The sequence below is a fragment of the Macrotis lagotis genome, chromosome 1 (assembly GCF_037893015.1).
Source record: "Macrotis lagotis isolate mMagLag1 chromosome 1, bilby.v1.9.chrom.fasta, whole genome shotgun sequence".
Lineage (NCBI taxonomy): Eukaryota > Metazoa > Chordata > Mammalia > Peramelemorphia > Peramelidae > Macrotis > Macrotis lagotis.
Genome location: NC_133658.1, coordinates 387,434,028 through 387,458,052, shown reverse-complemented (window position 1 = coordinate 387,458,052; position 24,025 = coordinate 387,434,028). Strand labels below are relative to the sequence as shown.

The 24,025-nt window shown below is 33.0% G+C and overlaps 1 protein-coding gene across 3 annotated transcripts in view; it reads right to left on the bottom strand.

The window, feature by feature from the left end:
- Positions 1-24,025, bottom strand: part of GABRB2 (gamma-aminobutyric acid type A receptor subunit beta2) — a 184,029-nt gene that overhangs the window by 17,671 nt on the left and 142,333 nt on the right. The window contains exons 6-9 of one of the 3 annotated variants that reach the window (XM_074230044.1): positions 19,728-19,865; positions 16,576-16,728; positions 15,296-15,540; positions 11,563-11,676 (exon numbers count right to left, since the gene is read on the bottom strand). In XM_074230044.1, coding sequence (XP_074086145.1) covers positions 11,563-11,676; positions 15,296-15,540; positions 16,576-16,728; positions 19,728-19,865 — 650 coding nt within the window. Of the gene's footprint in view, positions 1-11,562; positions 11,677-15,294; positions 15,541-16,575; positions 16,729-19,727; positions 19,866-24,025 lie in introns of all 3 variants that reach the window. The other 2 variants (XM_074230053.1, XM_074230061.1) reach the window with 2 other exon arrangements.

Here is a 24,025-nt window from a genome sequence, read left to right as displayed (position 1 = left end):
TAAAGTATCATTAATAAAATAACTTGACCTAGAACTTTTCTGATTCTGTCTGAGGTTATTTCTACTTTATCCTCATTTATGTCTACTTTTCAGGTTGGGCAAGGAACAAACTTTTATTTAAAGTAATCACAGTTCAACACATGTTTTGGTCTAGGTAAACAAGTCTTGTTTTTGCTCATACAAGGCACTTGGTTTCCCACTTTTGTGTCTTTGTCTTCATTTTTCACCTATATGTGGAATATACTACATACTTCTAGTTTCCATTAAGGCTCAGGTTAAGCAATACCTTTTATATGGTGACTTTTTTGATCTCCTCAATTGTTAGTACCTCCCCCCACCCAAAATAATGAAAGGCTTTATTCTCTCTCCTCTCTCTTTCTCTCTCCATGTTGCCTTCTTTTGAATTTTTTGAGGAGAGACACTAATTTTTCCTTTCATTTTCAGTAAATAATACAATGTCTGGAATCTAGTAAGCACATAATAAATGCTTACTGAATGATGATTGAACATCTGACAATAACATGATTTTCCTACAACCTCCTTGTACAATGTTCGCTCAGTTATTCATTTAGTATTCCATCTCAGTTTAGAATTTGCAAAATACACACTTCATAAATTTCTTACTCTATTTCCTACAGAAATGAAGTAAAGAAAATTGGGAAATATATTTCAGTTGAACCAGCAGAAATACCAATGGAATGGTAGTCAGAGCGCACAAGTTCTAGGGTGGGTTCTGAAACTAATTGAGTGACTAGTAAATCACATTCTCTCATTGGCTTCAATTTCTTCATCAGGAAAATATTAATAATTAATTAGATAATCTTTAAGACTCTTCTAGTTTGGTGAGTTAACTAATTTCCAAGAAAATAAAACATTGTGTATTTCCTTGGGTATTTTTATCCTTTCATTAAAGCTTCTTGACTGCTATCAAATTTGAAGAGTAACCATTTAATGAAATTCCTGACTCCCAGGTTCATTATTATTACTGTTCAAATAATTCAAAATTGTTGTCTCATCACAGTTATAAGATCACATAATATAGGACTGTTGTAGAACAGAACAGTTCATTAAGTGTCCTAAAAATAAATGTAGAATTACTGATGTAGTCAGTGATTGTAGAAAGTACAGAATTAGTGACTGATTCTCCCATGAATCCTTGTCCTGTGGACTTCTCTACTTCCATGGTCTAAAAGATGATGCTTAAATTGGCACTCAGCTTTCAGCCATGGCCTCTCAGTTGTTATTCACATCTTTGACCCTGTGATTAGAAGAATAGAAAATACTGAAAATAACTGGAATTTCCAGAACATGAGAATATTGGTGACTCAGAAAGGTAACGGTTTTTAAACTTAGGAAATGGATGACTACCAGATATTCTCATAGTATAGATCTCTCCTTGTTTTTAGGTTTCTGCAAGGTAAATGGGGTTAAGTGGCTTGCCCAAGGCCACACAGCTAGGTAATTATTAAGTGTCTGAGACCAGATTTGAACCCAGGTACTCCTGACTCCAAGGCCAGTGCTTTATCCGTTATGCCACCTAGCCGCCCCTGATCTCTCCTTTTTCTTGAGTTATAAAATAATTTTAATCTTAGTTGCTAATTGTTGTAATTGATGTACCAAGTACACTCAGACTTGTTTCATCTTGAGCTGACAAACTGGAAGTGGAGACAGTAGAAGCAGAGGATATGACAAGCTGATGAATGTGGATACAGCCCTGGTTATTTAGAACACTTCCCTGTTTTATCCATAGTACAGTTCTCTTCCTCTAAATTAAAAATTAAATGTATTTTGAAGTGAAATATGAAAATTTTGAAGCTCAGATGCAGAAAAGATCACATTTAAGTATAATGGAATTAGGAATACAACCCTTGTTTTTCTATTAAAAACAATGTTTGCCTGTCCTAGCTCTTGAAGAAGATTGCAGAGGTAACACATATTTCCAGCCATTGAGGGTCTGCCAATCTAAATGGGGGATATGATACAAACAAATTTAAACATAAGAATTTTGTGGAGATGGTGACATAATTTTGAATGAATTAAGGGATTAATTTTCTAGATATCTGAAGATGTAGAAGATAATTCAATTCTTGGGGGATTGGGGGACAGAGATTTTCATAATATTAAAAAAATCAAAGAAGAAATTACAATAATTATTGCACTATAAGTCTACTTCTCTGTATTTACTAAATCTTTATCTTTTTGCTTAACTATTGTTTAACTACTATCAAAAAACATTTGACTCAGTATAGCAAACTGTTGACAAAGGTTTTCTTCCAACAAATTATTTCCCATAAATATGTTAAAATTATACTGGATCATTTGAAAGATGAAAAAAACCATGAATTTGTTCAATAACTCCCTGATCATCAATATGAGACAAACCATAAAATAATTTGTTAATGACCTACCATCATTATGGATAATTTCCAGTATAAAGTATAAATCAAATTGTAAAGGATTCTCTACTTTTGGAGAGATAGTCTGCAGAATCTCCTAAATGATCACTCAAACAAGTATGGGCTAACTATTTACACAAGGGAAAAATGTGGATTAAGAATGATTTTTAGCCAGACTGATATGGAGTTGAATGAATGACTTATACAGATGAAGAGGTGATCAAAGAACACATATATTTAAGACAGACCATGAAGACAGATGACTAATGGACCTCAGAACTTAAAGCAGTGAGGAGAGAAAACGTTTGCTGTTCAGTTTTTTTTTTTTTTTTTTTGCAAGGAAAATGGGGTTAAGTGGCTTGCCCAAGGCCACACAGTTAGGTAATTATTAAGTGTCTGAGACCATATTTGAACCCAGGTACTCCTGACTCCAAGGCCGGTGCTTTATCCACTATGCCACATAGCCACCCTGCTGTTCAGCTTTTGTAGACTCCCTGAAATATTTTTTTTTCTTGTTCTTCTTCCTATTCTTCTTCCCCTGCCTATTTCTTCTCCGTTCTTCTTCTTATTCCTTTTCTTATCTTTACCCACCTTCTCTTCCTCCTTTTCCTCAGAATAATGATACTTTATAACTCATTTCAGGGAATAACATAATCTTTGAAGAATGAAAGTTGCATGTCACTCAAAAAAAACACTGATGAAAATATGTTGGTACAAAGTAGACTTCAATGAACAATTGTACAGAATTCATATAAAGAATATCATTAAAGAGATGAATTATTAGGAAAAGAAGAAAGGGTAAATCAATAGCAGCTAGTGGTAGGTTGGTTAGAGTGCTGGTACTGTAGTCGGGATGACCTGAGCTCAAAAACACTTGCTAGCTGTATGACCCTGAGCAAATCGCATAACCCTATTTGGCTCAGTTTCCTCATTTGAAAGATGAGCTAGAAAAGGAAATGGCAAAGTACTCCAGTATCTTTACCAAGAAAACCCCAAAGAGAGTCACAAAGAGTCTAACACGACTGAAAATAACTGAATAATAACAAAGATTACCAGTTGTTGGCCTACATTCATTATTGATCCTCCTAAAATATCAAGAGTTTTAGAATAAAGCAAAGAGAATTTTGAGTTGCCATTCATTTGGGGATTTAAAGAAATACATGGGCAAGAGTTGATGAGGATAATAACACTGCTAGATTACAAACTGTATCAATGGAGGACATAGTCAAATTGAAGAGAAAACATTGATTTAAGCCTCAAAGTATAAAATGGTATGTATAAAAATATAAAGAGCACTGAGATCAGATGAAAGAAATCACTTTTTGATCTGGTGATCAGGATAGGCTTCTTAGAGAAGGGGATTTTGAATTGACCCTTGAAGAATATATAGTAATAAGAGATAGATGTACTTTTCAGAGAAAATGAAAAAGCATGAGTGAAGGTTCAGAAGTAATCATTTCTGTAAAGAGTATCCTAAATCTATGACTAGGTTTATACTCCTTGATGACTTAGATTATGACTTAGCCCTATTTATATAGTTCATAATTGCTAGCAGAGGCTAGATATAGAAAAGATGCTTTATATTTATTGATTGATTTCCTGACCCAATAAGACATTGAGAGTAGCAAGAAGGGAAGAAAAATAGGCTATAGCTACACCTTATTCTCTCCTCCAAATGAAAGATTCTGCCCTTCCCAATCTACTGTTTTAACTTGGGTCATCTTTTCTCATTGGATTGCTTATAGACAATTTCATATTCTTCTGGCCTCACCTCAGGGCTACTTAGTGGATTATTTACTTTTTTCAAGGTTATATGAACATGATATGATTTGTGAGCTCTAGAAAAGGCTAAGGTCCTCATGAGGACTAAAGATGCAAACAGTTTTGTGTAGAGAATAGTATAATGATGTTGAGATTAGGGCAAAAGAGAAACATATTCATACTCTGTCTATTTTACCAATTTGCTATCTGAAAGATAGCATATCCAGAAAGAGAATGAATATATGCTCTTGAAGATTTAATACACTCAGCTTTGGAATACCTGTTCAGGTGTTGGATGTACTGATGGATAAATAAATGAGTACAGATTCCCAAAATCCACTATATCTAGCCAGACTTAGAATTGGTCTTGCTTCTTATCTCATACAATTATTTTATACACACTGCTCTCAAAACTGTTATCAAATTGTTACTGTCATTGTTACTGGAGATTATCTTTCTGTTCTATGTCTTACTAACTCATCAATCCTATGACTTTTCAACCTAAAACATCCTTTCCTGGCTACTATATATATATATATATATATATATATATATATATATACATATTTATGTTTATTACTTTGTCACTCTATCAATCATTCAATCACTCTATTACTCTATTATCCATTCATCCATCCATCCATCCATCCTTCCACCCATCCATATATATCAATCATCTATCTATCTATCTATCTATCTATCTATCTATCTATCTATCTATCTATCTATCATCTATCTATCTATCTACCTACCTATCCATCTAACTAAAATGCAAGCTCCTCCAAGGCAGGGTTTAATTTCTGTATTTTAATCTCCAGCATTTAGTAAAATACTTGATACAATGGAAAGATAAAATCTGTTGGGTCTTCTGTCAGATTTTCCATTCTCAAGTCCTTAGCCTGGGGTAGGTAATTGGTTTCCATAGAATCTTAAAGCTGGAAAGTACCTCAGATATAATCTACTACCTAAATAATCCATTTCTTAAAAAAGGTAATTTATAATATACCTGATAAATGGTTATCTAGAACCACTTAAGGCAAAACATTCCACTTTTGTATATATCTAAATGTTACATTGAGCATTAATTTACTTCTTTGCAATTTTTACATATCTTTCCTGGCTCTGACCTCTAATGTCAAAAAAGTTGAATCTCAAATATTTGAAGAAAACTATCATAGCACTTATCAATCTTCTCTCCAACTTAAGTTGTTCCAATTCCTGCATCTCATCATTATGCGGCATGATCTCAAGGACCTTCAACATCCTGGTTCCTCTCATTTGTTTGCTTTCTAATTTATTGTTATCCTTCCTAAATTATAGTACCCCAAATTGAACTCAATTCTATATCATGAGATACTTTTGTTGCTGATGTTCTGATATCATTTCCCAGACTGAGTTTGCCAGTCAGAGTGTTGTACTAGACCCTGGTTATAGAAAAACAAAAATCTCATCCATGAAGTAGCTTATAGTCTACTGATGGCAGATATAATATGTAAAGTATCTGCCTGATAAGCTGAGGAAGAGTCAGTGAGCACTAACAACTCAGGGTCTCAGAAATGGTTTCCCTTGGGAAGATATATGATCTGAACCTTTAAGGTAACTAGGTAAATTAGGTAGTTAGGTTAGATTTTATAACCTTTAGTCACAGTTAAGAAAAAAATTCCTTTCTTAAAGGAGAATTACCTTATGAATAACCTAGATTAGTTAATTCTGAAAGTTGTTTATAAGAATATTATCATCCCAATAGGTGTGAAATGCAAACAAACCTTAATTCATCTTTCTAAAGATTTGTCTCAAGTAGGAGGGAAAATGTAATTTTAGGAAACAACAGAGCAAGTGATATTGATAGATTTTTAGACATTTTCCAAACTTAGAAAAAAAAAAGATTATAGTCCAGTCAAAGTAGAAATTAAATATTTTCTTTCATATATAGAAATATTCATTTATGCTGTTATTTATAGATTTACAGCATGTTATTTATATCACTTTCTACTTTTCTCCTTTCTCCACTAGATCCTTACACCCAAAACAATCTCCAAAATCCTCTTAATTCTTCCTTTATTATTGTATATGTATTTAAATACATATATGTTTAAATGTGTATTATACACACATATACATATCTATAGTATATATGTATATATGTATATATGTATATATATACATATACATACACACACACACACACACACACACACATATATATATATATATATATATTTCCTTTTTCCTCTGTCTAGATGCCTTTCCTGTTTCTCATCTGCCCTTTTTACCTTCAATCTATGGCATATACTTTGGACAAATCACAACTACTGAGTGCTTAAGTCAGTTCTCAAACAATGTAAGTTGCATAATGATGCTAACTTGTTTTGGTAGATGGAGCTTCATCACAGATTTCCTTACAAATGAAATCATGAGTCAAGTCCCTATCTTCATATTATATTCTTAATTAGACTTTGCCTTCTTGAGGTCAGAAATCTCACCTTCCTCTGAGCTCATATAACTTATTATCTCTACCACTTATTGGGCACTGACTCCTATACTACATTATTTAATATCTTAAATGGTTTTCTTATGCTTTTTAATTTTTCATGTGTTTATGTGCATTTTCTTCCTGATGACTCCTACCAAAACTTAAAAGCAATACTCAATAAGTTTGCTTTGTTATTATTATGAATATTAATATTATTTTAATAATGGAGTCAGAGTCTTTCTTTTGACTCTTATTGTGACACAGGCTCAGTATTTCTCAACCAACTAACTTAGGTAAGATGGAATAAGTATGTAGCAAGCAAAAATAAAGCAAATTTGATTGATACAGAAAGGAATCAAACTCAGAATCTTGGTCTTCATAGCCTCATGTCTTATAGGGTCAACAAAGAATATGCCAGTTATATCTCAAATCGAGACCCCATAAAGTGAGTAAACAGAATTCTGTAGCAGCCAAATGTGAACCTAGGCCCCATGAGGATATGAGTCATGAGGGAACTCCCTGGAGCAAGGATGTAGTAGTGGGGGAAACTAGGTATGTAGATTAGATTTATGTGAGGGATCAAAAATGAACTAACAGTGACTATCAGAGTGAAAGAAAGTCCCAGAAGTCTTCTAGGAGGGGTACTGCAAGCTTATTTAGAAAAATAGCTGATTTTAGGGCCCATTTGTATTATATCTCCCAAGAAAGCCCTTGTCCCAATTAAAAAAGCATATGGAACTACTGCAGACTTCGTCTCTGTCAGTGGTTATAAAATGAGATCTAATTTCTTTAGGAAACTAATGATCATCCTAGGCATTTTACTTGTCTTATGAAATAATTTAATATTAATAGAGTGATGGCTGATAAAAATTTAATGCAATTCCCATTGCTGCAGATGAATGCCACGGTAGCATTCTTTATCTAGTTTATTATCTTTGCTGAATCTTTTTCTCAAGATCAAACTCTCTGAACCATGTACTATATAACTCACTTTTATCTTAGTGTTATTTCTAATTTAGCATCCAGAAGCCATGGCTTCTATGATTATTTATGGAACCCTAACTCTCAATTTTCATTAAAATTATCTTTTCTTCCCTCCTACCCTCCCTCCCTCCCTCCCTTCCTTCCTTCCTTCCTTCCTTCCTTCCTTCCTTCCTTCCTTCCTTCCTTCCTTCCTTCCTTCCTCCCTTTCTCCCTTCCTCCCTTCCTCCCTCCCTCCCTCCCTCTCTCCTTCCTTTCTCCCTTCCTCCTTTCCTTCTTCCTTCCTTCTTTCCTCGTTCAGACATGAATTTGTCTGGAACATGACAACTGATAGTATGGAAAGTTTAATGGCTTCACCTGACAATTCAGTTAGGTATGTGATGGAATCAATATGGCTTCCAAGTTGAAAAAAAATATATATATATGCACATGCATATCTATCTATCTATATCTATATACATTTTTAAGGAAAATTGTGAGTAAATATGAGGCTGTACTTAAGTGAGCAAGAGGAAGAATAAAAATCTTACCAATTACAAATCATTGGAACATCTAAGAGTATTGGTGTGGTGTTGGGTAAAGAACAAATGAAATAGGATTAAAGAGAGTTGGGCTCAATAGTCTTTGATTGTGAATTGTGATTGATTGTGAATCAATCCCTTTGTGCTTTAGGATCCTAATCTACAAAATGGGATTATAATTCCTCATTTATTTACCCCAGAAGGGCATAGATACATGTATATGAAAGCACATTGGAAAATAATAAAGCAGGATCTAAAAGCAACATAGCACTACTATAAGTACCTAGATACTCATGGTCTTTATAAAGTATCTCAAAACATTAATATTAAAATTAAATAAATCTAGTTTCATTTCTATTTCCTTGGAATATGAAATGCCCTGATTCAAAAACTTTCCTTAAACATATAGGTTGGCATCGTCTAAGCAACTTAAGAATCTTAGAAAGCAATTCTGAGCAGAGAGATAAAACATGAAGTGCAGAATGCCTAAGTGTATTCCAACAAGGTTAAAATTGGGGGATGTTTAACAAAATAAATGAAAATACATTAAAATAATTTTTAAGCCAATATATAGCTCACAGACTTAAAACACTGAGAGAAAAAATGATTTTCCCATGATACATAGGCACTGTGTTAGGGGAAAGCCTTGAACCCAAGTTTTTCTGGTTTTGAAATCAGTTATCTAGCCACTAAGTCACTTTTCCTGCAGGTTTAAAAATGGGAATACAATAAAATGATAGAATACTAGAGTTTCAAGAGAAACCTTAGAGGTCATTTAGGACAACTCTGTGATTTTATAAATGTAGCAAATGATCCCTCAGATTACTGACCTAGCTGAGAGTTTCACAGACTCTCATAGACAGACACTTGCCAAGTGAGGACTAGAACTTAGATCATCTTTGCACTCTCATTCTAGTGCTCTTTCCGCAGTTCCACAGCTGTCCTATCTTTTCTTTTTTTCTTATGACTTTATCCCCAATATGAAGATCCAAGTTTAGAGGAAGCCCTGAAGGATATTTTACATAACTGTTATTGTCATACTTCCTTTACTATCCTGTAGACATTTTGAGAGTAGAGACCTTTTCTTATTCATCTTTGTTTCAATATGACTACCTAACACAGTACCTTCCTATAGAATATGTTCAGTAAATGACTTATTATTATTTTTTTAAAGACTGTGTCTCCATATATCTCCTACATTCAAAGTATAGAAGTTATTCATGATTAGCATGGGAATTCTGACTTACTCCATTTCTAGTTTGTCCCTCCTTAGGCAACCTAAGACCCTCTTGTTTCTAAGGGATCACTTTACTAAAGCTGAACTTAGTGCATAGGCCTGTTTGACTTAACTCGTGAGCTCCCAAATTCAAGCAATCTGCCAGCCTCAATTTCCCCAGGATCAGGGATTACAGGGATGTACTACTATACTCATCTCAGTAAATGATTATTAATATGAATGATTGAATTGTTCTAGTTTAATACTAAAGTTAGGTAGGAGGAGAGTTCGGAGAAAGAATAAAGAAGAAATTTGCATGTGATCCATGTAGACTTGCCATTGAAACATAAGATTTTTTTAAAATCAAATTTTCCAAGTTGCTACATGGCTATATAAAATAGCTTTAATTATAATACATTCACTCTGATCAGTCTATATGACCTAGGTGAATTAAATACTCCTGATTATATATGCAATAAAAATGAGCACAAGTAATAAAAGTAATACAACTTTAAAAAAGCATTTGAATATCTTTAAATTGGTAAAAGGAGAAAAATTAAATGCAGAAGATATTAAAATTCTTATTTCAAGGAATGACATTAAACCTCGATCTTAGGCAAACATTCTTTCTATTATGTTCTAAACCACATTCTATCAAATTAGATAATAAGTCTAAAAAACTTTTAAAATAAATTAAAGTAAAATATTAAGATATTAATAAATATAAATCACCAAATATGTTTAGGTACATTAACACTTATAAACCAGCAAATCTATATCAGTTAGTGCCCTAGGGGGAAAAACTTTTTATATACAATGTCCTCATGATCAGAGAAAGATGATGAACTTCAAAGTGAAAGTTAACTATCAACTTAAAAGTAGAAAAGTCATTTAAAGGGATCTGACCCTTTACTTTTGTATATTTTTATCCATCTCAACTATTTTCAACATATAGCTGAACATTTTTTCATGCACATTCCATTCTAGATGAGTAAGATTTAAATTATTCAAAGAAGAATACTTGAGGATTCAATTTACTTGTCAATATAAAAGGTAGCTCCAGTTTAAAAACAGCAGCATTGCAAGTTAGATATCCCTGAGCTAAAAGATCTGGTTAACGAATACTTATTGAATAAATGAATGACTCCAAAGCACATAACGTGTCCTTTGAAATATCTTTCCAAATTCAAGTCTCTAATGAACTAGGCTGAAAAACTGCATAATATGACACTTATACATTGGAAGTCCCATCTTTCAATGTCATAAGAGACATTTTAAAATTATCCCCACATAAAGCAGAACTTGTACTAATTGTAACATCAAAGGCAGTGAACAAAGTATCATGAATCTTGTGATTTTGTCACATATTAACATGGAACAAACTTAAAGAGACATGGAAAATTTAGGACACAGTAATGAAAAAGCATCAAGTCCTTATAGGAAAAAAGGTAAACAAAAGCCAGTTTTATTTAAAAAAATGGTATGGGAAGTAATATTAGAAATTAGAATTATGTAAGGAGAGTTAAAATTAGATTATATGAAGAATAATCTAAAATTGATCAATATGAATATTGCATAACTATATTGTAACCTCTAGCCAAAAAAACAGGCTCTTTTTCAGGTTATGGGAAATCCATTGAAGTCAGAAAATCTGACAGGTCAGAAAATCAACTTGTTTCATCTCACCTGTTACTACAATGGATCTGAATCTGCCATGGTAACATTTGTGTCAAGACTAAATAAAAATGAAGTGACAAGGACTTGATGCAAATTTAACATTTTTCCTGTACATAAATACATAACTTCAGGCTAGAAGACACATTATCATTAGAAACTGAGAACACCCATAAAAGAAAAGTCAACCCCCCCACCCCTAACCTCTAACAAAAGAAAGCATGAAAATGGAACCATGTCCATGAGTCTTATCTTTGAAATACAAACTTTTTTTAAAATAATGATAAAGAATCTCAATGTGATCCATTTAGTTAACTAGGCCTCGGGCTGTAACAAGGCTATATTATGAACAACCCCTCATAGCCCCTCTATAGGGTCTCTTTATTACCCTTGATCATTATAAAAATCTAAGCAGATAGTATATATCTGGATGCCAATGAGACATTTACTAAAGCACCATACATTATCTTAAGGGAACAGCTAATACAAATTAGCTCCAACAAAAATACAAATAAATGGATCAAAAACTGGCTATCTAACCGTATACAGAGAGTAATCGTAATTGGTAGTCCGTCTAGTTGGGGAGAGGTTTCCAGTAGGGTCCCAGAGAGATCGATATTGGGTCCCATTTTGTTTAATATCTTTATAAAAAATCTGGAAGACAAAGTAGAGAACGTGCTAATTAAGTTCACTGATACCACTAGATTGGATCGGTGGTCAAAGTTAGTTTGGATATAAATATATGCAAATGGTCTTTCAAAGCTACACTAAAAGACCAAAAAATACCAGAATGGAATTTTTACTTAGTTTCTCCCTAATACATTTTCTTTATCTCATTGTACAATCAGCAATGCTTAGTGCCTTTAAGCTACTAAAATGTCTAGTGTACTAGTAAAGACAAGACATGAACTCACAACATAAAGACAGGGCCCCAAGTTGCCATCATTCTGGGTTGCATGTCACATAACACAAAAGAGCAAAGTGAAAAGGAGCTTATGTGAGTGAACTCAGTGCATCTTTAATTGAAAAACTAAAGTCATCATTTTGTATTGTAGTATTAGATACTAGTAGTATAGTAAATATATTGGGGCTTTTCAGAAAGGCATGAGCAGGACAGTAAAAGGGTAGTCATATGTAATGAATTACATATGGAAAGAAGGAGGACACACAAAGGTAGGTATATGTACAAAAAAGAAATTGAGGAGGTATAAGAAAATATGAACAGCTAAAATTAATTGAAAGATAAAAAGATAAGGGTAGAAGAAATATAGTTAGGGGGAAAAGGGAGGAGTAATTTAAAGTCATCACAATAAGAAAATGTTATATTAATTGGAAGAATCAACAGAGTTCTATGTAGAAATGTCATTTGCTAAACATTCCATTTAATGAAGTAGGACACTCCAAATAACATTCCATAAAGTAATTGAAGGGGATGGGATTGATGAAAATTTAGATATTTTTCATCCCAAATAGCAATATAACTTTAATTGATTTAAGTGACTTACTTTGACTAAGGGTTATCACTTTTTAGAATCAGAAAGGAATTTTCATGCATGATCAATTGAATAAAAATGATTTGAGAATTTCTTTGTAATTATTTTCCTTTCTGGAAGTTCAGTTTCTAATCCTTATCCCCCCCACACCATTCTGCAATTCAGAGCTATGTGCCTTTAAGTAAGTAATTTCATCTTTTTAAAATATCAGTTTCCTTCTCTGTAAAATCAAGGGTTAGATTAGATGACCTTTAAATTCTCTTCTAGTTCTAACATTCTGTGTTCTTAGATTCAATCCAATTCTAATATTGTATAGTTTGAACTCAAATAACATTGGTAGATTATTTCTCTCTCTCCACCCAAAGTCATGTACTTTTGGATCAGAGGTTTTAAACCTTTGTCATATATTTATCATGGGTCTCTCTTGCAGTTTGGTGAAAATTACTATGGGATCCTTCTTAAAATGTTTTTAATTATTAAAGGAAATGCTAAATTTCCATTAGTTATTAGAGACAATAAGGATATAAATGATTTTCCCTCTGGAAGTTAGTCATGGACTTCCTGGGGACCCATGGACCCCTAAGAAGCCCCTACTTAGAGGACTGTTGGAAACTAACAAACATGGAAAATAACAGCTTATATTTTGTCTGTTCTCAGGAAGGAAATTTCTTAACAAGAAATAGAGCCATATTATTCATGATAGTGATAATATTAATAGTAACAAAAACTAAATCTTGTATGAAGAATGATAGGAAACTTCCTCTGATTTCCTTCCTGAATGAGATTAAAACAGCAACCAGAGATTCTTAGAATGTCTGTACACTGTTTACCATCACCTTTTGGTTAATCATGATGGTGATCTGACTTCAGAAATAATTGGTGAACTTTGAAATAATTTTTTTCTATAGGTTCCATAGCAAACACATATTGAGATATGTTTCATTTTAATTTTTTAGACTAACTACTATGGTGAAACTACCAATCAAATCATCTATGTAGTATAAATGAATACATATTTTGTTTGCTATGGCATCTGAAATACACAAACACATTGCTCCAGAAGGCTGTAGAATATTTTAAATGAGGACAGAATCTGCCAAAATATTCATTGTGTCATGAAGAGCAATTTAATACTGGATGTGGAGACATATTTCTAACTCTGGGAAGTTTAAAGAATAGAATATATATATATATATATATATATATATATATATATATATATATGTATGTATATATATATATATGTATATATATATATATATATATATATATATATATATATATAATGTCATTGAGAACCAGCCCTGATGGAAAAATAGAGATGAATCTCTCTTGTTGCATATATCCCCCATAAATGTTTCTGTACCCCAGTGCTTGATTGACAGTTCTGGAACTCTCTTGATTCTTTCTTTTAATTCAACAGTTATAAAACTATTATTTATTTTAAGACTAAAATTACTTAACTAAATGCAAATAGTTATGAAAAATGTAATGGACTAGGAGTGACTGAGGATCATGTTGTTACCTTAGTTGACTTTTACTCATTTTAAAAATTTCTCCTATGAAATGCTTTTTTTCTCTCTCAACTAAGACTATGTCTATACCCAGGTAAATTAGAAAAAGAAATTTGAAATTTTGTCATATTTTAACCTTAAATATATTATTTTAGTTAAAATATTTTAGGAGATAATTTTTAGTTATTAACTTTGTGGAACCGCAACCTGACCATTACAGTGACATGTCTGTGGGCAGCAGAAGGGTATAGAATGATATCTCCTAAAATATTCCCTAGAGGATAGGTAATATCATAATGATTAGAATCCTTTCAGCAACAAATTTTGATCCAAGGACAACAAAGGCCCATTTCTAATTGCAAACTACTTTGGGATGTCCAAATGTTCTTTAAAAACTTCAAACAGAGGTAGTGCAGTATTATGGACTCAACATGGAAATGGGAGTCTGTTATGTGAACATGGACTGGTAATTAAACTCTGTGAGCCCAGTCCCCTCATATGAAAAACAAATGAGTTGCTTTCACTCACTTTTAAGGAAAGGGTCCTTCCAGTTCTAGTATTTTTTAAATTCAAAAAGACCTTTTAAAGAGAAGATTGATTATGATATTTTAGGCCATGATGCCTTGCTTGATTGTATTTAAATAACATCTAAAATTTGAAGCATGAATTTTAATGTTCAGTAGATTCTGGATGTAAAATGTTATGGCAGACAATTAAAAATGAATATTTGGGATCAAGAAATGATATTGATATCATAGGATCATTGCCATAAAACTCTGAATAGGCTAACAAAATTCTGCACTTGTCTGTTAATATTATTTGGGAAGTATATTGAAGATCTGGTGTAGGCTGTCTTGGTTGAAATCTTTGAGATTGAAATATATCAAATTATGAAAATTATATTTGGTAAGGAAGTCAATCAGAAGCTTAGTGAGCCCAGCTCTTGGTGAAAGAAAGCAGGTAGTTGACAGCAATGTTTAATACCTTATTAAATTAATAGACTTCCTAAGTGCTTGCAAAATCATTCTTAAAAATAACCTTTGTCACTAAGCAAAGTGGTAGCTCTAATTAGTGTAAAGTATAATATGGTAGATTTTAGAGGATCTGGTTTTCCTCTGTCACTCAATTTCCATGTGATCATAGGCACTTAATCTATCTGGTCCCTAGTTTCCTCATTTGGAAGTGAAATTAGTTTTCTTGTTTCTTATTTCATTCTCTCTCTGAAGGGTCTGTTATTTTAAGAAGTAAGATTATGCACTCATTTACCTTGTTGACATCCATGCGCAATTTCTCATTGTTGGCATTGGCAGCTTTTTCAGCTGCTTTCTTTTGACGCTGGGGTCCCCTACCAAAGAAGATGTAGTTGACCAGAGCATACTCCAGCAGAGCCATGAACACAAAAACAAAGCACCCCATTAGATACATGTCAATGGCCTTCACATAAGGAATTTTGGGGAGAGTTTCTCGAAGATGAGTATTTATGGTTGTCATTGTAAGTACAGTGGTAATTCCTGAAAGGATAAGAAAGTTCCATTAAATATGTTTGAACACTTTATTTTTATTCTTTCTAGAAAGTAAGCACCATGAGGACAGGGGCAATATATGATCCTTCACTGTATCTCTCTTATGGCATTTCTCTGGCTACAGATTAGAAATTTAAGTATCAGTTGAACTGAATCACCATATTTGGGAATAATTTACCATAAGACATGCTAATACACTAATGATTTTTCCATCCTCATGTTCTGTCCCTGACAATCATACCAATAATATTCTGTTTGCATGTCTGATTACCTTCAAGGAGGTTTGAAGAAAATTAACATTTCCTTTTTCTTTGAGCTCAGGAGCTCTTAATGTAGTAAATGATGTTCTTTGAGGAGTATAGTAGAATCTTTTTAAGATTTTTCTGATGTCATTTTACTTTCAGTATAATGGTAATTATTTTATGTGATCTTGATATTATTACAGTAACAATAAATTTGCTATTACCAAAATCTTCAGGAAGCATAATTTTCATTATTGTCTTTTACCCCTCGTCCCCGCTCCCTCCGATAGAATAATTTGAACTTTATCAAGAATAGAGTAAGCTTAGGACAACTTTACTTTAAAGGTATACATATTTTGCCATCTATACTTTAAACAAAATATCATAGACATAGAATTTGATTTTTTTGTGTCTTGTTGTATTAATAAATATAACCCTTATATCTCTGTTTTTCACCCATAAATTAAGTTGACTTGAAATAAATAACTTGAATTATGATATATGTTAAATAGGTACCATGAACTAGTCATGTGAATAATATTAAATGAAATATGCTTCAATAATAACATCATGATGATGGTACTAATTTCATTACCAACAACCATACGCTTAACTAATTCTGACATGAAAGAGTCTTAATTTGTGCTTAATTGATTTAATGCTGAATCAGAATGCCCAAGGCCTAACAGTCAAATCTTTTTAGCATATCCAAATCTGGCCTCATCATGCATCACAAGTTCAAGGCAAAGCAAATTCACCAGGCTACATGAAAACAGCCTACCTAAAGCAACTCGTGCTGCTGAGGCATCATAGTTAATCCAGAAGGAAACCCATGAAAGAATAGTAATCAGAATGGAGGGCATGTAGGTCTGCAAGATGAAGTATCCGATGTTTCTCTTAAGCTTGAAACTGAGGGACAGCCTGGGGTAAGAACCTGAAAGAGAAAGTTTAGGAACCATCACTATCATCTGATATCTTTGAAGTGCCTGCTATCATTAAAATATTCTTATCTCCTTGTACATCTCTTCTCCACACGTAGTTATAGGCCCACTTATTGCCCTTGGGCAAGAAATGCTTCTGTGCATAGCAGAACTGAGTATACAGTTTTTAAAATGAAGAAAAAGTGGTTTAGGCATAGTGAACTTGAAATTAGGGATATTTAGGTTTGAATTCTGACTCCTCACTGGTGACCTTGGGGAAGTAATAGTTGACATTTATATTGTGCTTACTGTGTACTAGACATTGTGTTAACCACATTATAAGTATTATACCATTTACTCCTCACCAAAATCCTGGGAGATAGATTTTATTATCACCCTGTTTTGCAGAGAAGGAAACTGAGGCAAATAGATTAAATGACCTGCCCAGGGTCACACAGCTAGTTAATATATCAGAGTTTGAATTTGAGCTCAGGTCTTTCTGACTCCAGGTCCTGTGTTTCATTCATCAGGCCACCTATCTGCAGTTATTTAACCTCTAGGTTCCTCTAGGAACCTCTGTTTATTTAGCCATAAAATAATCATAATAATCACATCTGTCTTCTAGGGATATTGGGAAACCAATAGTCTTTTATACCTTGCAATCTGAATTTGTTCCCACAATTCTTTGGAAATATCACTCTCCAAAGTCAGTAATGACTTAAGTTGAAAGGAATTTAATTATTTATTGTTGTTACTGAATCTCTTTGTTCTCTCTGAAGTCTTAACATTACTGACTTCTTTATCCTAGACAATCTCTGTTTCCTCAACTTCCTAACAATTTATTTTTCAATTTTACTCTATTCCTTTTTTTTACTCTTTTTCTAGGTTCTCTTCCCATTCTGATTACTTGAACATGAATGTTTCTTCTAATATTCTATCCTGAACCCTCTTTTCTTTTTATATTAGCTCTCTCTTATTGATTTCATGTATTCCTATTCAATTATTAGCTCTATAAATAGTACCCATCTCTATATTTATCTCTTCTTACTGTCCTACAATCTTTCTTCAGTGATGTAGTAGTCCTCCATCACTGTCTACAGGCATTTGGTGAATATCTCCATTTACAGATTACATAATATGACAAGATCAATATATTTCCCCAAACTTGTTACTCTGATTTACTTTGACTTTTGAAGATTGGAAGGGAAGGAGAAAGGAATAAGCATTTATTAAGTGCCTGCTATATATCAGGTTATTTAGTTAAGTTATTTACAAATATCTCATTTGATCCTCACAACATCCCCCATTGTACAATTGAGGAAACTAAGGCAGAAATTAAGTGACTTGCCCATCTCACAGTGAGTGAAGAGAATGGATTTAATGCAGGTCTTCCTGACTCCATACTCAGTGATCTCTCTACTCATTACATAACTGGCTCATCCCAGTCATTAAGTTTACTACTCTTTAAATGACATTTAACATTTTCTTCTCCCCTTCCCCAGATGTTTAATACATTGTAAAATGTATTGATCTACCACTGTATTATTTCTCAGTTTTTTCACCACCTTACTCTGGTTTTCATTTCATCCCATTATTGGTATTGGAATAGCTTCTTAATTGCCTCCAATCTTTTGCCTACTAGTATTAAGTAATTTTCTTAATTTGTGCCTCCAATCATATACTTCTCTATATAAAAACCCTTGCACATACCCAACTTACTATAAAATAAACACTTTCTGACATGGAACTTTAAGCCCTTGTACAATGTGGCTTTGATCTGCACATTCTAAGAGAAAGTTTTATTTTATTTCCTTAGGTCTAACAGAGAGAACTAAAGTAGAAAGAGGAAATGTAGGAATAAGGATTCAGAAACCAGGGAGGGGGGAATAGGGAGAGAAGAAATCTATTTTCCTCATTCTTTTCTCCAGTATGGTTGCCATTTTGATTTTGTCCACCAATTCCAATCTGCTTTCAAATAACTCGTTGGGGGGAAAAAAGAAAAAGGGCATTTACCAGAAGGAGAATAATTTCTATAAACAGCATCGAATTAACTGCTTATAGAAAATCTCATTTCTATTAGATTTCCCTGGATTTGGATCAGACCCACACATATAGATATTTCTCTGGACTGAATATTTGTCCTGAATGAACAATTTAAGTTTCATTTTTTCTTTTTCCTTCTTGGATTTTTCAATGAAAACATAAAATTGCAATTCAAAAACTGAGCTTAGCCATAAAAGATACTAATGTTGTTTACTCTCTTTTCTCCTTTGCACAAAAGATGGTCTAACAAAGCTTCTTGACTGATAGAATAAATCTTAAAAGGAGTTATTTAAAGCAGTACTGGAGTACTCTTAAAATACAAGCACACATGCACATTCCCACAAATACACACACACAATTTAAACAAAACAAAACAAAACAAAACAAACCAAACCAAACCCTACCATAATGGTCTTGGTTTTGGTTTTTGGCTTTTACTAACCTGCCTTTCTTGGTTTGATTTACTATAAGACATGGTAGACAATTTAACAATTCTCACCAAGTCAGCAAAGAATTATCACCAAGGACAGGGATGACCAAAACCAGTGTTTGAATCACTTGATTTACAATGCTTCAAATAGTTCTAAAGTACTTCTCCCAAAGTTAAATCTAAGTCCTTATACTCAAAGCAGTGGTAGGTCAAAATGCTTAGGTTAGTGGAAACTTTTCTACTTCTCCCACCTCTACTTCTTGTCCCAGAAGATCATCTTAATTGTTTTTTGAGAATTTTACTACTATTTGTTCTACTTGACTGAAAAAAAAGATGAAATTCATAGTATGTAACTTTCACAGAGGGGACTGGAATTCTAGTTTTAAATTATATGTAAAGATTCCTTTATCAGTAGAGATCATTCATTTTATATACTTTCTCTTCTGATAACACCAGAAAGTTACAACTATCCATCTCCCCTCTCTATCCCTTTTGGCAGGTTGATATCTTTTCCCCTTTGCCCTCCTCCCTAGTACCAACCTGTGGAGAAAACAACCTTCTTGGTAATCAGTTTGTAATCAACAATAGAGAACTGTGGCAATTCTATCTTTGTCACTCCTGTCACTGCATTATCATCTCCACGCCAGTAAAATTCAATGTCATCAGTCGTATAGCCATCTGTTAAAAAGAATAAGAAAGAATAAAGTCTTAGTACATAATGTATTTTAGTGAAACACCAGGACAAGAATGGGGAAAAAACAGCCAAATTGCTATTATTGGATAAGTGCAGAGACATAGTACTAAATACTAATCATGAAATCTAGGGTCCTTTTACCATAGAGTATTATAACATCTGGCCATCAGCTTTCAAGTGCCTACAGAAGTATATTGCAGTGAAAAGTTTTGAAATTAGGAAACTAAACAGAGGGAGAGTTAGGTGGTGCAGTGGATAGAGGACCAGCCCTCAAGGGAGGAGGACCTGAGTTCTTATCTGGCCTCAGACCCTTAATAATTACCGCGCAGTGTGACCTTGGGTGAGTCACTTTACCCCACTCCCTTGCAAAATAAAAGCTAAACACATTTGGCTTTGTTTCAGTTTGTAGAGTAAATGTTTATATGATAGTACTTCTGGAAGGTGTTCCATTATCAAATGAAAGATAAAAAATCTTTTGTTTGACTGTATTTCTCATTTTTGTTTAGTACAGGGAATTTTCAGTGAGGAGCTTTATACTAATGTTCATTAGCAATGTTCTCAAACTTATATCCTTACAGAGGTTATTCCTTTGAGCTCCATGATTTTCAAGAATATTGATAATGTTATTTCATTGGAGTTGGTTTCCTTTGTGAGCCTATTCATTTGATTTTATGCAATGAAAAAATATTATTTTGAGAAGGATTTTATAGACTTCACAAGACCCCAAAATGTTAAATCTTAGAAAAATGACTGGAAGCATTCGGAAGCTTCCAAATGTAAATGTAAAACTTGAGAGATAGAAGGACATAGAGACCTGGTAGTGAATTAAATTCTTTCACATCAACTGTCTCACAACTCTGTTAAGTAGGAAGAATACAGGAAAAGAAAGGTTCTACGAGACTTGATTAGTGTCACTAAGTTGGTATCTGGTAGGAAGAGAACCCAGGATGTCTAACTTCTGACTCTTTTATTTTCTAGGGAGATAGAATGGTTCCATGGAAAGAATTCTAAATTTGGAGTCTGAAGACCTGAGGTTCGGATCCAAGCTCTTCCACTTTGTCCCTGGGTGACCTTGAGCAACTCTCTTTCTCTGAGTCTCACTTGTTTATATCTACTAATGGGATTGGAATGTGTTATACATATATGTATATATATATATATATATATATGTATATATATATATATATATACATATATGTATATACCATCTCTAAACCAACATTCCTGGGAGCTTAATTGATTCCAAAGTAAGTGTCTTACTTCTAAGAATGATAGGTATCCCTATCTTAAAATCCAAAGAACCAGGCCTAATAACATAGTTGACAAAGTTCTTCACTTCATAGTACCTCAATTAAAACTTTACACTAAAGTCTCATTGTGACATAACTCAAATATCATGTCAGTAGTATACAAAATCTGATAGATATTGCCAATGAGAAGAAGGGCTTTATATACCTGAGGTCCAAGAACTAGTATAGTTCTAAGCACAGAAGGAGGGGGAAGAATTTTTAATTGCCTTCTAAGAGTCATTAATTGTTTTACTAATATTATTTCATTTGATCTTCACAACAACTCTTTGAGGTAGATGCTATTCTTATTCTAACTGGACAGTTGAGGAGATTGAGATAGAAATTTTTTTGAATTGTTCAGGATCACACAGTTACTAGTATCTGAGGCCACATTTGAAATTTGGACTTTCTGATTCTAGGCAGTTAGGTGACATGATGGATATGTTGATGGACCTAGAAGACTCCTCTTCCTGAATTCAAATCTGGCCTCAGAAACTTACTACTTATGTGACCCAGGAAAAATCATTTAACTGTGTTTGCCTTAGCTTCCTCATCTGTAAATTGAGCTGGAGAAGAAAATGGCAAAGTACTACAGTATTTCCGCCTCCTCCCCCTAAAAAAATCCAAATGGGGACATAAAGTATTTGCCATAGGGGCAGCTAGGTGGCACAGTGCATAGAGCACTGGCCCTGGAGTCAGGAGGACCTGAGTTCAAATTCAACCTTTGTGTGACCTTGCCTAGCTGTGTGACCTTGGGCAAGTCACTCAAACCCATTGCCTTAAATAAACAAAAAAATTAAAAAAAATAATTGGCTATGACTGAAAAAGGATTGAACTTCTAGGTCCAATGGTCTTTCCAGTATGCTGTTTAATTGCCTTAGTTAAGTAACACAAGGGTTATTGTTACAAAATTGGTCACCAGTTTTATTTATCTATCCACTCATTCTTTGTTGATATTGGTCCTAGCAAGTCATAAAATGTGAAAATATTGTTAAAGAATCACCCAAATTGGGGGCGGCTAGGTGGTGCAGTGGAAAGAGCACCAGTCCTGGAGTCAGGAGTACCTGACTGCAAATCTGGCCTCAGATACGTAATAATTATTAAGTATTAAGTAATAATTATTACCTAATTATGTGGCCTTGGGCAAGACACTTAACCCCATTGCTATGCAAAACAAACCCTAAAAAAAAAGAAAGAGAAAGAGAAAAAAAAAAGAGAATCACCCAAATTATGAAAGTTCCCATGAAAAATTAGATAGGTATCATAAGTATATCATCCTTATTTCATAGATGAAGAAACTGAAACTGAAGTTTAAAAAGTTGAATCTACTTGCCTAAGGTCATTCAGTTTACAAGTGTTTGAAAAAGATAAATGTCTTTTCTTCTGAGAATAAATATACTTCTTATTCCTCTATACAACACTATTTGTGTCAAATGTTAAAATAACAGTTTGAGATAATAAGGCAAAGACAATTAGGAATAGCAGATTCAAATAAGATTTGTGGTAAACATACATGGAATTATGATTTTGTAACTTTTATTAATATCTATTAAGTTGTTCTACAAAAGTCAAGATGTACATTTGATTCAACATTTTTATTCATTTAAAAACAAGATTTATTCATTTAAATTAGAAGATCTAATGAATATAAAAGTAAAAAAAAAAACTTTAAAAAGAGACTCAATGATTTCCTGACCCAGTTTGCTCCTCCCATCAGGCAATCTAATGGGTTACTATTTCATTGATTCAATTTTTTAATCTGTATGCATAAAAGGTCCCAGCCCTTAATAATGAATGTCTTTCAGACTTGTTGGATGAGTGAGATCAGGAAAATCACCATATCTTGATGATTAACTGAAAAAAAACATGTTTCAATGGAAATGGGGTGAGGTGGGGGTGGGTTGAAAACGTTGATGTGGGATTGGTTGCATCCAAAGAATCTGTCACCTCTTCCTTGTTCACTATCTTTGATCTGTAAGAACAAAGTCAACATTCTCATTTATTAATTGTCCAGTGACTTCCCACCATTGACCCTGAGCAGGGAACAAGATTTAGAATCCTGTATATATACCAAACACAAAATCCCAACAAGACTCTCAATTGCCAAGTAGAGATATCAGTAAACATTAAATATCTGAAGAATCAGTATCAATATCAACTAAAGAGATTTGACTTTCTATTGATATAAATAACTTGAGAAATTCATGTATTCATAAATTATATATATATATAAACATGTATATACGTGCATACATAAATGTATTTGTATGCATAGATCACACTAAATATACATACTTATGATAAACATATACAAACATATATGTACATGTATGTATAAACATATACCATATATGCTTTGAATGTATATAATTACAGAATCAAAAGATCTTAGAACTGGAGTGGAAAAGTTTTACTGAGGGAGAAACTGAACTTCAATTTATGTAAGGTTCATAAAAAGTGAGGTAGAACTGAGATGAAAACTAAACTGGGATACTTATTTCTGAAATTGTTATATATTAATGAATATATATTACGAAAATTAAAAAAATTCCTAATTAATGAGTGGAAATGCTTGTAAAAATATATAATAGCATGGAGAAAAAAACATCTGTATTTTTATAATAATTTTTTCATTTTATCTAGATGTTTAGGGTCATGAAGTCATAACTTTCATATAAAATACTAATAATAAATTCCAAGAAAAATAATCTAAAGGTACTTCTGTATATATATATTATATATAATATTCAGTATTCTTGAAAAATTTAGAAGGTGAGTAAAAATTAAGTTCAGAGACTTGAAGACCTATTCTATCTCTTATAAAAACTATTTGTCTGTGTTACCTTCAGAATGCA